At 34.5% G+C, this 16,156-nt stretch overlaps 1 protein-coding gene across 1 annotated transcript in view; it reads right to left on the bottom strand.

Annotated features, from left to right (window-relative positions):
• TTC6 (tetratricopeptide repeat domain 6) overlaps nucleotides 1-16,156 on the bottom strand; it is a 146,747-nt gene that overhangs the window by 62,240 nt on the left and 68,351 nt on the right. Inside the window, exons 7-8 of the mRNA XM_064486402.1 lie at nucleotides 14,024-14,165; nucleotides 5,000-5,104 (exon numbers count right to left, since the gene is read on the bottom strand). Coding sequence (XP_064342472.1) covers nucleotides 5,000-5,104; nucleotides 14,024-14,165 — 247 coding nt within the window. The remainder of the gene's footprint in view (nucleotides 1-4,999; nucleotides 5,105-14,023; nucleotides 14,166-16,156) is intronic.

Genomic DNA, 16,156 nt, shown 5'->3' with positions numbered 1-16,156 from the left:
GCAGACCTCCCACTTCCCTTAAAGCAAATTCTAAAAGATATACTTTAGGCAGAGGGCAAAATGATTCCAGACAGAAAGGTCTGAGATGCTAGAAAAATATAAAGGAAAAAAGAGATAAACACATAGGCAAAACATAAGGAAAACTGCATAAAATGGTAAGAACAATGTCTTTGGAATTTTAAAAGATAAGGATCTAAATATATATCAAAGTAAGAGCATATTAAATCAAGAAGGAGTAAACAGAATAAAAAGCTTCAAAGTCACTGTGGTTCCCTGGAAAAGTATACAAGGTACTGATTAATATTAGATATTGATAAGTTAAAGATGTATACTCTAGGGAAGCCATCACAGGAATAAGAAACAACATATATAACTTCCAAAATAGGGATGATAAAACACAATTTATCCAAATAGTTGAAAAAATAAAAATAAAATCAGAATATATTATATGCAGTGAAATTTTTTAACAAAAAATATATATATTTAAGATAGGAAATAAAAGGAGACTATAAAACAAACAAAAGGCAGCATCTATAAAAAACATAAATGGCAGGATAAAACAAAAAAGTCAGTCATCAGAATACATGAAATGGGTAAAATCTGCTTTTAAAAAAATGAGAGACACAGATCTTTGTATTTGAATACCATTCCCCATTCAAAGGAATCAAGAATCTTTGAACAAAGGCCTGATTCCAGTTCTGGTGCATGGAAAGTGTCCTGGGCCCTCTTTTTGTACCAGAAAGTCCTGTTGGATCCTTTCTCTTCTGATCATTGGATGTGAACAACAACAGCACAAATTTACTTGGACTACCTTTCTAGTGGGTTGCTCTGTCATCACCAGCTCTAACCAGCTCTTCTTATACTTGTTACAATTCTTACTTCTGTTCAGACAATTCTACCTACTCTCAATTCCCTCTATTCACACTTCTTTATATATAAAGAAATACAGAAAAAAAATACATGCCCATACTTTATAAACATACAGTCTGAACAACACTGTACTCATATTACAGACTCCCCTATTGTGTCAGTTCAGTTAGAAGTAGATGATACCAGTGGAAAATAAAAAGAGAGGGAGCAATTGGCAGGGGGAGCCTTCAGACCATGATGCAGGTCTGTGGATGGGGAAGAGAGAGGAAGGATTGGATAGGAAGAGATTCAGACCATGGACCAGTTCTGAGGAAGAGTCAGCCGGGCAGATGGAAAGTCCTTAAGCCAAAGTATCCGTTAAAACCATCCCACAATGAGCAGAAATAGGTCAACTCCAGAAAGTCCCCTGTGCTCATTCAGTCCAGAAGCAGTCCAGAGGAAGAATGGACCTGCAGTGAATGCCATGGTGGATCTGATGGACAGCAGCTGGAGGCTGACAGTCAAGTATGCTCACTCAACAAATTCTCTTGAAGGACATGTGAGTGTCACATTTTTGTGGCTGCCACACTTATTTATACAATTAATGTTCACCGGTCTTTTACATTAAGGAAACTTTTATATAATTTATGTTATTAATCTTCTCTTTTTAGTTCATGGCATTCCTCCCCCCTGCCAAATAATGATTATTTTCTTAAGTAAATGAAAAGTTTAGACTACAGTTAAGAAAAGTAAGTGAAAATACACACAATAATCTTCCAATTTAAATTACACATATACTTTGGCCAGGAACTCCAGATAGAAAAATACACATATGTATGCAAAGACACATGTGTAAGTGTGTTTTAAGTGAAAAAATCAAGATGAAGAACAATACAGATTACATGATTCACATATGTAAAATCATTCATCTGCATATACCTGTATGACATAAATAAAAATGAAAATGTCCAAGTGGATATACACAGTGCATGTAACAGTGGTTAGTTTCAGGGAGAGAAGAGAGCCGGGGAGAGCAGCATTCATGGGGCGGGGAGCACACGTTATGCCATACACATTCTTGTATTTGAATTTCTTCTACAAGAAAGCATTCATATACTATTTGTGCAAGTTCTTAAGTAATTTTAATAGGCCTTGCCACTATGAAAACAGTGCAGACAGTAATATTGCTAAAGAAAATAATGGTGGTTTAACAAAAGACAGGCTACAAAGAAAATTTTGAAAAGAAACCACAAAGGGAACTAATATTCCTAAGACCAAATTAACCATATGCCACTTACATGGCTCATACAAAACAAAAACAAAGAGAAATAACAGAGAAATGATGTAAGTGAAAATATTCCGAAACACAAACAGAAAAGAACACAGGACTGGACATATTAGAATAGAATTCCAGCATTAAATAGGCCAAAGTAGGTCATTCAAAACTGATATGAGACAGAGTTCATAACAGAAATAAAATACTGCCAAATTCATGATAAACAACTTCTAATCACATAAAGTAAAAACTACTAGTAACATATGGAGAAACGGACAGATACAGCTGTGTTGAAAATCCCAAACAGTATTTTTTAGATCAAACCAAAGAATTACACCACAGAAGAACAGAATAATAAATCAATATAACAGTTATACCTATTATTAATTAAGCACTTACCATTCATCAAGTAATACACTATATAGCCTCACTCCATCCTCAGAACACCTACTTCATGTAGAAAAATCTGGGACTTCAAGGAGTTAATATACTAATACAAGGTTATCCAGGAAGTAAGTGGGAATTCAAAACCAAGACTCACTGCAAAGCCTGTGCTCTGCTTAGTGCAGCCGCAATATAAAAGTAGCCACTATGTACAACAGCATTGAACTGGTAGACAGTGTTGGGATATCTAGTACACCACAAAGCAAATATCAGTAGATTCCAAGACACTGTTATTCTAAAAAATATATTTTCTTATGTTAATAAGGATTAAAAATAAAATTTAAACAAAATAATTCCAACAAGTTAAAAGGTTTAAAAAACACTTTCCCTCATAAATTGTGTATCCAAAAGATGATGAAAACTACAATAGAAATTATTTAGAAAATAAATGAACCCACTATAAATAAAAATCTATGAAATAAGGTCAAAGTACTTCTATTACTTAAAAAGAAGAAAGGTAAATAAATTAAATTTTCAACACAAGAAATTAGGAAAATGCCCAAAGACGTCAACTTTCTGTGGAAGCAGGAAACCAATGACCAAAAAAATTTCAAAGAGAGAAGTAACAAAAATTCAGAGGGGTAAAAGTTGAATTTACAACTAATCCAAAAGTTTTTTGGTCGAAGATAGTAAGTTAAACTCGTTTGCTTTTCTGGATGACTGGCCATGATATTTAATAGCTGGTGGATCATATATCATAAACCTTGCTAAAAAAAATTAAAGGGATGGTTTTATATCAGTGTGAGTAATTTGACAAATAGAAACTAAAGCATTGGTAACTGAAAACAAATGAGAAAAGACCAAAAAAAAAAAAAACAAAAGCTAAACTAATTTCTAGAAGAACATCCCTCAAATATCATTAGAAATGGGAAAAAAAACAATGCAACTTTAAAAATGGGGATTAAAACTGAAGAGAGAATATATACAAATTCTGCAAATTTATAAATTTCAAATGAATAGATGGCTTTCTGTAAAAATATAGGTTACCAACTGACTTGAGAAAAAATATTAAGCATGAATAACCCAAGAATTAGAAAATGAAGTTTTAATTATCAAAAAATTACCTTCCCAGACAGCTCAAATGTTTCTAGACAGTGAATTCTTCCACATTTTCAAGATTATTCCTATGCTATTTCAATTCCAGAATATTAAAAAAGATGAAATGTTACCCAATTAACTTTATGAAGCAAGAATAACCTTGATACCAGAGTCCAACAAAAAAATACATTACATACATATTCCAAGCATGAGTATATATTTTAAAAAATAATAAAATATTGCCTAACAGAATTAAATGTAATATTTAAGAATACTAGATCATGATTAAGTAATCCAAGAAATGTAAAGGTGTTTCAATATCAACATTCTAAACATGCAGTGTCAATAATGAATGTGATTCCACACCTGCCTTGGTTGCAGGGAAGCTAAGAGGTAAACTGATGACACCATTTCTAGCAAGGGCACATATGGACAGAATTTCTTTGATTTAATCTTATCTCTGACTGTATTATGCTATCACCCTTAATGCTTTTCTCATGATTTCTTTAACTTTTTGGTTTTATCTTTTTCTGATACTTGTGTTATTAGTAAGCTGTCTAACAGCCTATGCAAATAAAATAATCCTAAATACCATTAAAATTTTATGTACTATTATTTTCATCACAGAATTATTTAAGGAGGAAAAAAGTAGGAAGAAGAAAATGGGGAAAGGAAAAAAAGGAGGAGGTAGAGAAAGAATTTTTAAAAATTAAAAAAAAAATAGATCAAAAAGTGGGCAGTAATTGTCTTGGGGGAGAAAAATAATAGATGATTTTAGTTTTCTTCTCTTGATTTCTCTAATTTTTAAAATAAGCAGTATAACATAAAATGATAGCAAGCAAACACTTAAAGGAACCAAAAAAATAGACTAATAATTGTACTGGATGAGTAGCTTTAAACTTTTTAAAACCTTAACTAAAAATGTACTTTTAAAAGCAAATGAAAATATCATAAAGATCTAAACAATCCAAGAAGTTTTATATCTTGTCAGTCAAATAAATTATGCTTTCAGAAAGAAAACAATATTCTTCCTGACTGGCTAAAGTAACATGGATAAGTACAAAATTTTTTAGAAATATATGTGTAATATAAGTATATGTGTATAAGTATACACAGAGTTATGGGCTTGTAAGTAGATTTATATATATATTTGCATTATATATATATATATTATATATATACACACATACACACACACATACAGACATATACATACATGTAATAGTTATTTACTATGTACATATATGATTTCTGTAGTGCCATCCAATCATTCAACTATGGCAATAGTTACCAACAATTTATGTAACAACTGTCCAGTAAAATTTAATGTCATAATCAATCATATGGTTTAATTATTAAACAACAATAGAGAAAAGCCATTCAGCAGTTTACCTCATATTTTGGATATACGGTTTCCTTCATGGCAGATACTGGAACAGAGAATTTGGGTGAAGTTAGATTCCAAAACAACTTTGTAAATCCTGGATAAGCAGACACCTTTGGAAATAATATAAAAGGCTATTAGAAACTAACAAATGGTCCCTAGGGTAAAAACCCAATCTCCTGTCAAAATTAGTTCTAGCTGCCAAGAAAATTAGGAGATTGGTTCCACAGTCTCTGTAAGCCTGGGAAAAACAACTTATCATACCTATCGGATTAGCAAAAATATAAAAGTCAGCGATTCCAAGTGATACCAAAGATGTGGGAAGTTAGCAGAGCCACACAAGAGGCAAACTGGGCATTTCTAATAAAATAGTAAATATACATGCCACATGACCCAATTATTTCACTTCCAGCTATATAATCTAAGGAAATTCTTCCACACATGCATGAAGAAATAAATACAAGGATATTCATACAGCATATGAAATAGCAAAATAACAAAGCCCAATTGAAATGTCAATTGATATAGAAACATGAACAAAATGTGGTATATTCATATCACTAAACATTATAAAGTTATTCAAGCACAAAAATTATAAACCATAAATGTCTCTTAGGAGCATAGTATGTCAGTAAAATAAGCAAGTTTTAGATATGTACAAAATCATGCCATTTACATAAATGTATCTAGAACACAGCACTAAGCATTTATTGCTTAAGGTCACAAACACATCTCATAAAGTATAAAATCATGGACTGGAAAAACCATAGTTGTAACAGTATCTAACCCTTGGCTAAAAAGGAAGAGAAACAGAATTAGTAAGCAGTACAAGAGGACTTAATTGCTTTTAAAATGTCTTTTATTTTGAAAAATCTGAAACAAGTATGACAAAATGTTCATTACAAATTCTTGATAGCATGTACCCACGTGTTTGTTAGTTTGGTTTCTGTATTTATTTGTTTCTTTATAAAGTTCTTCCAAATAAAAATTAATCAGGCATAGAGGAATTTTTAGAAAGGTGAAGCCATTCAGTATGACACCAGAATTGTGGCTATATGACATTACTCATTTGCCCAAATCTATTGAACTTTACAGCACAAAAAGTGAGCCTTAAAGCATGCAAATTTTTTTAAAAGTCACTTAGGCAGTCAAGAGGAATCCCAGGATGGAATATAGAATGTAACAAAACAATCTAACTATACTATTAATATATGCAACAACTTCACTGAAGGGGGTGAGACAAAAATTGCTGACCTTAGTAACTCTGGAAATGAGTGGAGTATATAAGACCAAAGGCAAAAGAAACTGTACGTAGCACCGAACTTCAGTTGATAAGGTTGCATCCCACAGGAATATGGGTTAATGATTCTGATACTTCTACACATGTACACTTCTATACTGGAATTGAACAATTAAGTAATTGGATGGAGGATGGTGGGAGCCAGTTGTGTCACTCACTACTGGAGTGGGAATTTAAAGAAAAGCAATGGAGGAGGTTAGAATTATCCATGTGGTCGTGAATCAGAGTTGCAGACATCAGTATGAACTCATGTTTAGCTTAATTTAGATAAAGATGGTTACATATAGAAATACTATGTTATGTGTGTTTATTATATAGTATATGGATTATAATATGCGTATTTACAGACATATATTTGCATGAGCTGAGAAGCCCTAGAAGCAACAAGGCTCCAGTAGCAACAAGCACATATAATGCCCAGAGTCTAGTTTCTAATTAAATTCTCTAACAAAGGGAACTGGGGCTTCCTGGAGAAATGGCTGATTCTATGGACTGGGGCAGGAAATATGCAAGATGAGCTTGGAGCATCTGTACTGCCGGTAATTAAGTAGTTTAAAAAAAAGTCCCACAATGATGGGACATGTCAAAGGGACCTAGGAGCTCTCAATGACCAAAGCTCAAACAATTTTAGCAAAATAATAATAATAATAATAATAAAAAAAAAATAAAGTAGTATTGGAGTATAACTCAAAGTACAACATAAACTTCCATGAGTCATACTGATGTAAATAAATGATTCAATAAATAAATAAATGGGAAGAACAGACAAATGTCCTGTCCAGATGAGTTTGAATTAACTTTTGCAGATACTCTGCCCTGAAGGAGGTGGAGCATAGCTCCCCATTCCTTAAGTGTGGGCTTCACATAGTAACTTCTTTGAAGAGACTACAGAATAGAAAGGGGCAAGCAGGGACACGACACTGAAGAAAGCTGGCAGACACCACCTCAGCCAGGCGGTTAAGGTTAACATCAACAACGATAAGTCACGTTCACAGTATGTACCCTAGACGTGATTTGATGAAAATGGGACCTTTCCTCAGGGAAGCCTCCTGAAATCACATTAACTACCAAATCAGAAAAACAGCAGGCAATCCCAGCTGGGGGACAGTCTACAAAATGCCTCACCAGTACTCCCCTAAACCATCAAGGTCACAACAAGGAAAGTCTCAGAAACTGTCACAGCCAAGAGAAGCCTAAGGAGAAGTGATGACTGGATGTAACATGGTGCCCTGGGTGGGATCCTGGAACAGCAAATGGACATTATGTTAAATCTAAGGAAATCTGAATGTTAGTTAATAATAACATATAAATACTGGTTCATTGGTTTAAAAAATGTACCATCCTGCTCTAAGATGTATTAGTAGTTTCTCTGGGCGACTGCAGCAAATTGACTGTGGCTTAAAACAAGAGGAATTTGTTCTCTCACAGATCTGGAAACAAGAAGTCCAAGATCAAGGTGTAGGGAGGGCCATGCTCCTTCTGAAGGCTACAGAGAATCCTTCCTCACCTCTTCCTGCTTCCAGCAGTTACCAGCAATCCGCGGCATTCCTTGGCCTGCAGCTGCACTGTTCCAGTCTGCCTCCATTATCACACAGAGTTCTTCCTTGTGTGTCTGTGTGCCTACCCTAAATCCAAGATGACCTCATTCCAAGATTCTTACTTTCATTACATCTGCAAAGATCCTATTGCCAAAAAAGGTCACATTCGCAAGTACTGTGGGTTACGACTTGGACATATCTTTTGGGAGCCACTATTAACCCACTATTATCATATTAATAATAGGAGAAACGGTGTGTGATGTGAGAAACCACCATACTGTCTTTGTAACTTTTCTCTCAGTTTAAAATTATTCTAAAAAATAAAGTTTACTATCAATAAAATAATAAAGCAAATGATAAAAGAAAATATAATTTTAAAAAATACTTGAAAGTGAAATTAATCAGGCGTTCATGACAAGATTTAAAAAACATGTGGCAAGATTTTTCAAAATAATAACTGTTTGAATCCATGATATTATTGGTAACTACGTTTTCGTTAATATTTCCATTGACTTTGAATAATATTTAATTGGACCAAGCATTTTCCCCAACAAGATTTGTCTTTCACCAGAAAAAATGACCTCAAACAATTAAGCATCAACTTGCAAGCATGATTCTAGCATTAAGTATGAAACCTTAACAGTGACATATCCTGGAGTGCGGGTGTTACACAGACTTTCTATATGGTAATATACAAAGACCCAAATGCAATAAATAAAGATTCACAATTATAAGCCGACAATGAGTCTCCAGCATTTTTACTTCTAGTTAACTATTCCATGATCACATTTCCTCTCTACCAACAGAGTATTGTATCTAGCAAAAGGCAGATTTTGCTGTTGCCAGTTTAATTTGTTCACTGTAGAAATTCAAATTGTTTCTATTTTACTCATCCTCTGCTTTGGTGGGCAAACTGCGTCACTTTATGCTGTATAGATCTAGAGCCAGGAATACCTCACTAAAAGATTAATAAACTCTTCCAAACTCAGCTGACAACTCTTCTGCTAAAGATGATCTAGAAATTGAGATTTCAGGTATTCAAATGACATGTCACATATCCCTTGTTGTAGATAAGCTTCCAGCAGTTTAAGCATCCAGAATAAAATTATTCCTCTAGAAGAAGGCAAAATACAGGCCTCTAAGTGGCAAGAGAGGTAAATCTATCACTAAACAACATGACTTTGCTCTCAAGGAAAAGCACAGATGCACCTTCAGGAGAGAATTTGTCCAATTAAACTAGCAAAGAAACACTCATCATGGTAAACTGGTTTCCCTGGAAATGCTCAGAACTTTCTAAGAGGAGAGTAGGAAAATGGCTACAAACAGCTGGGCTGGTGGCTGCTGGAACTTGACAGAGGGGTAGAGATTGCACAGCAAACTGAATTACTAACTAGAAAGCAAGCTAGGTTAATTTAGTATAATAGCACCTGCACAACCCCTAAGGTTACTGTGCATATTCCAACCCAGTACATAACTCATGTTCATAGTGAGACCGAAGGTCAGAACATTCTGTTCACAAAGGGAGAGAGACATGCAAATTAATTCAGGAGTAAGTTAAGCTTCATATAAATGAAATATAAAGACGAACAACAGATTCCAAAAAGTGGCTTGGGACTCTGGAGAGCCTCAAGACCTTTTCACACTAAAACTACAAAGAAGTCATTTGCCTTTTGTATTTGCCTTTTTCACAATGTTGAAATCTGCACTGTTGGTGTTAAAAAAAAAAAAGTAAAATTGATGGCACCTTGGCATAAATTAAAGAAGCAGAACCTTAAAAGTGACCCTCCCCTAGGAAGCAGGAAAAATGTTAATTTTATTAAATCTAACTTTTAAGTACATATCTTTTTAACATACAATGTAACTAAATGAGCAGTACACATAAAGTACTTCTGTGGCCATGGTGAAGTAGGATGCTGCTTTTGAGGAAAAACATGTGTGCTATTGTTTGAATTGTGAACTGAACTAGCCACCGTTTTTACTGGGGAGGACAAACATTAAACCGTGGTTATTCAGACTTCAGTATGTGGCAAGCATTTTCTTGAAAATGAATGAAGCAAATCTGTCATTTAAAATAAAGTAATTGAAAGTATTTGTGCCAATGAAAAAATTCAAGCTTTCAGCAAAAATTAGAATTTTGGAAAATATGTGTATTTCACCATAAGCTTGCCAGGTTCCCAGTGCTAAAAGACTTTTCTGATAATACTAAAATTGAGAAATTTTGATATTGTATATATGGTGAAACATGTCAACATTTGAAGAGCTACATAACTTGGACAGTATTTTCTAAATGACCAGTAAATAATGTTACAAAATCATGCATGGGTCAAAGTACAAAATAAGGCAATTGATTTTCATGTAATAAAGTATGAAAAAGTCATTGATATGGTTTCAGATTTCCACTGCAACAAGCTTTCTTAGCTGTACAAATTATCATTTAATACATTTTCTTTTTAACTAAGTTTAATTTTTCTTTTTCGTTTATTTGGTACTGGTCCAATAACTGTAATTTTTATTAAATTTTTTATTGAGATAATTATGGATTCACATGAAGTTTTAAGAAATAATACAGGGAAAAAATCTTAAATACTTTATTAAAAAAAAAAAAAGAAAGAATACAGGGAGACCTCCATCTATCCTTTACCCAATTTACCTCAAAGGCAGTATCTTGCAAAATTGTAATACAATATCACATACAAAATACTGACACTGGTTCACTTAAGATATTGAACATTTCTGCTACCACAAGGATCCCTCATGTTGTCCTTAACAGACACATTCCATTCATTCCCACCACCACCCCATCCTGAAACCCTGGAAACCACTAATCCATTCTCCATTTCTGTAATTTTGTCATTTCATTAATAAACATTATAAAATAAACTCATCCAGTACATAATGTTTTGGAATTGGTTTTTTCCAGCATAATTCTCTGAAGACTGGTTATAGTTGTATGTATTCATTCTGTAATGTGCTTAATCGTAGTTGCATGTTTATTTATTTATTAATTTTTAATTGCCAAACTATTTTCCAGAGGTCAGAGAAGGGAGTTTTTTAAATTATATACTTAATTTCCTTAACATTATAGTGCTTTTCAAATAATCTATTTCATAGAGTGAGTTGTGACAGTTTGTGTTTTTTGAGGAACTGCTCCATTTTGTCTGTTTTTAAATACATGTGTATAGAGTTGTTAACAGTATTCCCTTAATTATTCTTTGGATGTCTGCAAGTTCTGTAGTGATATCTCCTGTTTCACTTCTAATACTGTCAATTTGTGTCTTTTCTTTCCTTGTCAGTTTTGCTAGAGATCAATTTTATTGATATTTTCTAAAAACTACCTCTTTGTTTCACTGATTTTCTCTATGGCTTTTCTGCTTCCAATTTCATTGATTTATGCTCTTCATTATTCCTTCTCTACGCTTGCTTTGGGTTTATTTTGCTTTTCTTTTTCTAGGTTCTTGAGGTAGGAGCTTAAATTGATTTGAGAATTTCTCTTTTCAATTGTAAGCATTTAGTGCTATAAATTTCCCTCTCAGCACTGCATTATCTCTGTTCCACAAATTTTGATATGTTGTATCTTCATTTTAATTCAGTTCAGTTGATTTTCAACGTATTTTTAAGCCCCTTGAGAATTCCTCTGTAATCCATGGATTACTTATACCTGTATTGTTTAGATTCCAACAGTTTGGAGATTTTTCTGTTATCTTTGTTACTGATTTCTTGTTTGATTTCATTATGGATTTGTTCTATCTTGGTATATGTTCTGTGGAACTTGAAAAGAATGTGTATTGTTTGTTGGGTGTAGTGTTCTATACATTTTGATTAGACCTTGTTGTTGGATGGAATTAATGACTTCTCTATATCCTTGCTGATCTTCTGCCAACTGTTCAGAGAGGGGTGCTGAAATCTCCAACTATAACTGTGGAATTGTCTCTCCTTTCAGTTCTATCAGTTTTTGCTTCACATATATTACAGCTCTGTTGTTTTGTGCACATGCTTTTTTTAAGATTTCCTGGTGGATTGACATTTTAAAAATAATTTTTTCGTTTTATTTATTTTATTTTATTGGGGGGAGGAAATTAGGCTTGTTTATCTATCTATCTATCTATCTATCTATCTATCTATCTATCTATTTTTCATGGAGGTACTGGGGATTGAACCCAAGATCTCGTGTATGCTAAGCACACACTCTACCACTGAGCTATACTCTCCCTCTTGGATTGACATTTTCATTGTAATATAATGCCCTTCTCTGTCTCTGATAACTTTCTTTGCTGGAAAGTCTACTTTATCTGATATTAATACAGTCATTAATAATTAATGACTGCTTTATTAATACAGTCACTCCTGCTTTTCTTGATTAATGTTTCCATGGTTTACCTTTTTTTACCCTTTAACTTTCAACCTCCCCATATCATTATATTTGAGGTCAGTTTCTTGTAGACATTAAACAGGTGGGTTATGTCTTTTAATCCACTCTGCAAGCTCTGACACTTTATTGGCATATTGAGACCATCTACATTTATGTTAGGGATTTAGTCTGCCATTTTATTTTTTGTTTTCTGTTTGTTCTCTGGTTTCTTTTGTTACTGTTTCCTTTTCCCTGCTTTCTTGTTACACGGACTTATTTTAGAATTCTACTTTTATTTATCTATGGTGTTTCTGAATATCTCTGTACAGTTTTTTGGTTTTGCTCTAGGTATTACATTATATAAACATAACTTATCAAAGTCTACTGATGTCTCCATTTTACCAGTTCAAGTGGTGTGTAGAAACCTTACCTCCCTTTACTCTTTGTTTCAAGTGTGTTCATAGTTATCACTGAAGCATGTTTATGATGGTGGCTTTAAAATCATTGTCGTCTCTGTCATCTATTGATTATCTTTTTATATTCAGTTTGAAGTTTTCCTAGCTCTTTGTATGATTAGTGATTTTCAATTGAATCTGGATATTTGGGGTATTATGCTATGAGACTCTGGATCTTATTTAAACCTTCTGTTTAAGTTGACACTCTGCTAGGCCTCCTCTGATATCACCACAGTGGGCAGGGAGAGGAGTGGCTCATTATTACTAGGTGGGGAAGGAAGTCCAGGATCCCCATGTGGTCTCAACTGACACAATAAAGGGGAAACCTCATTCCCACTCTGTTAAGATGAAAGTCCCAGCCCCACACAGCCTTCTTTGACACCACCCTGGCAGGTGCCATCTTATACTGTGGCAAGAGTAAAAGTCTAGATTTCCTACCAGACCTTTGCTAGTAGAAGTGAGGGAAGGACCAAGGCCACCATTTTTTCTGTGGCGTTTAGCTGGGGTAGAGCAGTTCTTGTCAAAAAATTTTGTCTTGCTAGACTGCCCCTTTCCTGGTTTTTTGTCTAAAGAGAACAGGTTTTTGCTGCAACATTTTTTTTTTGTCTTTACCTGGTTTTGTTTCTAGGTTACCAGCTTTTTTCAGCTCTAGGTCTAGGATATGTGAAACTAAAAAGAAAACCCAAGGAACTAACTAACCACCATGTCATTTCCTGGGTCCCAAAGTTCCTAGCTAGTGCCTCAGTCTTTCCACCTTTCAGATCTGTCCTGTCTGTAACACCTAGGTTTTCACTTGTAGTTAGCAGGGAGAACAGGAAAAAGCACTTCTATTCCATCTTCCCCAGAAGGGGAAGTCTCACAACTTTTAAGAAACTATCACTTACAAAGCTTTGGCATATTATTAAAGGAGAATATCTATAATTATGTTAAAAGGCTATTAAAATAATCTTTCCTTTTCCAACTACATATCTGTGTGAGGCCAGAATTTTCCTCATATATTTCAGCTAAAACAGCCTACCACAAAATTGCATGCAGAAGCAGACACAAGAATCCAGCTGCCATCTATTAAGCCAGACGTTAAAGAGATTTGCACACACACACACAATCTAGTTTTTACACTAATTTTTTTGCTTTAAAAAATAATTACTTTTCATAAAAAATACATTATATATGTAACATATATGATTTTATTAGTTATTTTTAATCAAAAAAATAAACATTTTGGTATTCTCTCAGTTTTAATTTCCAACATTGTAAATGTTAATAGATAAAACCCACATAAATAATTATTTAAGTCCTCATAAATTTTTAAGAGTGTAAAAAGGGTCCTGAAACCAAAAAGTCTGAGAACCTGTGAGGTAGAGACAATGAATATTAAAGGAAGTACTCACTTCCTCTCCCGCGAGTTCTAGGTGTGGTTTGTGAGTGTTCTGTCTAGTTCCTGCTGGCAATTCAGGAGGTATCCCTGGTGTTGCTGGAAGGACGGCACCACGTTCTTCATTGTCACGCATAACTGGAATTCCTTGCAGTATTCTACAAAACAAGAAAATTGTGTGACAAGACAAAAACATTGTTTTTTAAGTCACTGATAAAGCAAAAGACGTTTGTTCTCATTTTATCTCTCTGCCAAAATAAATACATTGACATTTGATATCTGTACTAAACAGATACTGTCCATAATCTAAAATGGAAAATAATTCAAAAATAATTTGTTTGCTTCTGAATGCATTTTAGGAGTAAGCTTTATGATGGTTTTGTTTTATGATATTGGAATAACAAGTTCACCCTATGAAAGTCTGATTATAAAAGAGGCAAAAAATTTTCTATCTTCTGATCCCTAACCTGCTCCCCACTCCAAGCTCAAAGGAAATGGTCTCATTTCTCAGACTGGGGCAAAAAGCAGAGCTGCCTTTTCACATTAAGGTTTTCTCTTCTTGATTCTTATCTTGCCAGGATGAACAGAAAACTGTTACGGCATCCAGTCTTTACTTGTAGGTTATAAACCACGTATACATAAGAATATACATAGGAGGTTTAAAACTCATCAATAAAAGCCTTAATGAAACCAAAGAGATGACGTAAAACAAAATTTGAAGGCAAAATGTGTCATTAGTGACTGACTTACAGACTGCTTGAAAACACATTCATTTTTGTATTACAGATCTTACTGTGAAAGAAATATAAAACAAGTATAAAGTGGACCTACATAGACTATATCCATATCTCAATTTCACATGGGAGTTTTTAGACCCAACGTTCCCTCTAACTTTTTGGTATACCATTTTATGAATAGATAACCACTTTATGAGCCACCAAATGTTAAGACAAAGCACACACATACCAAACTGACTTGACTTAACAACATGCTGGAATCCTCAGATTCCATTATACCAGCTCTTCAAAAGCAGGTCCACCCGAATCCAGGCTGGAGAAGGCAGGGCTTTGCTAAAGTAGAGTCATGGGGAAAAGCTTCCTGTCTCACCTAGTCAAATCTCTGAATTCAAAGAGAAGATAAATCTCAACTCCCAGCACAGGGAATACAGTAGACTGCCATTCCACGTCCAACCCATCCTCCCTCCAATAATGCTTTCTTGAACTGCTGAGGATGGAGAGGTGAAGACTCTGCTGCAGCCGGTGTCCTAGATGCGAGTTAGGATCCACTAACCAGATGCACTCACGTACACTGTGGAAGGAAGAAGGTTCTATGTTTCTGTTGGCAAGCAGACATGGCAACACTGAGTTCTTCTGCAGCAGGGTTCCAGATACTTCTTTTGTGGGAAGCATGTTTCATTTTTGTTTTGGTTTTTTGCCAATGAGCATTTCAAACACTTATAGTATGGCTCCAGAGTCAAAAGTTGTGACAGTAGAGACCACATGATCCCTGAATCTCAATCAAGGTGGTATGTTGCCAGTGTCGGCTTCCAGATGTCCCACCTTCCTGACTATGCCAGAAGCAGTAGCATGCTATGTGAGCCATCTCTGGAAAGCCCTCCCTGCCTACAGCCCATTTTTCCAATCTTTCCATTGGTTTTAAAAGCATCATATTCTCATCACTAAATCCCTTTTTGCTTAAAATAGCTAAAAATATTTCTGTTTTCTGCAACTGAATCCTGAAGATACAACCAGGAAAAACAAAACAGGGTATTTTATCAGCTAGAACAATGAGCCAAGAGAGTACATATATCAAGATCAATAAAGTATTTCTAAGATCGGGAGGAGAAGGGTGAAGAAGCTACTTCAAGGCACTGCTATATTCTTACCTGGCCCTAAGCCAAAAACAGAATAGTAAAATCATTCACATGTTATTGTCTTTTCACATTCCAAATGTGCACCAAAGAAACAGAAATTCTGGCTGGACAGAAGGAACGTGAAAGAAGTCATTGCACCTTCCAGAGTGCGTAGCTCTGGTAGATGTAAACTGGGGACCTTAGTGGAAAGGCTACCCAAGGTTAGCAACGGTTCCTGTATGACAAAGATGAATCACTTACTTTGAAATTTTTGTCCAGATTATCCCTGTTTCCTTC

The sequence above is a fragment of the Camelus dromedarius genome, chromosome 5, assembly GCF_036321535.1.
Source record: "Camelus dromedarius isolate mCamDro1 chromosome 5, mCamDro1.pat, whole genome shotgun sequence".
Lineage (NCBI taxonomy): Eukaryota > Metazoa > Chordata > Mammalia > Artiodactyla > Camelidae > Camelus > Camelus dromedarius.
This window is presented reverse-complemented; position numbering and strand designations above follow the sequence as displayed.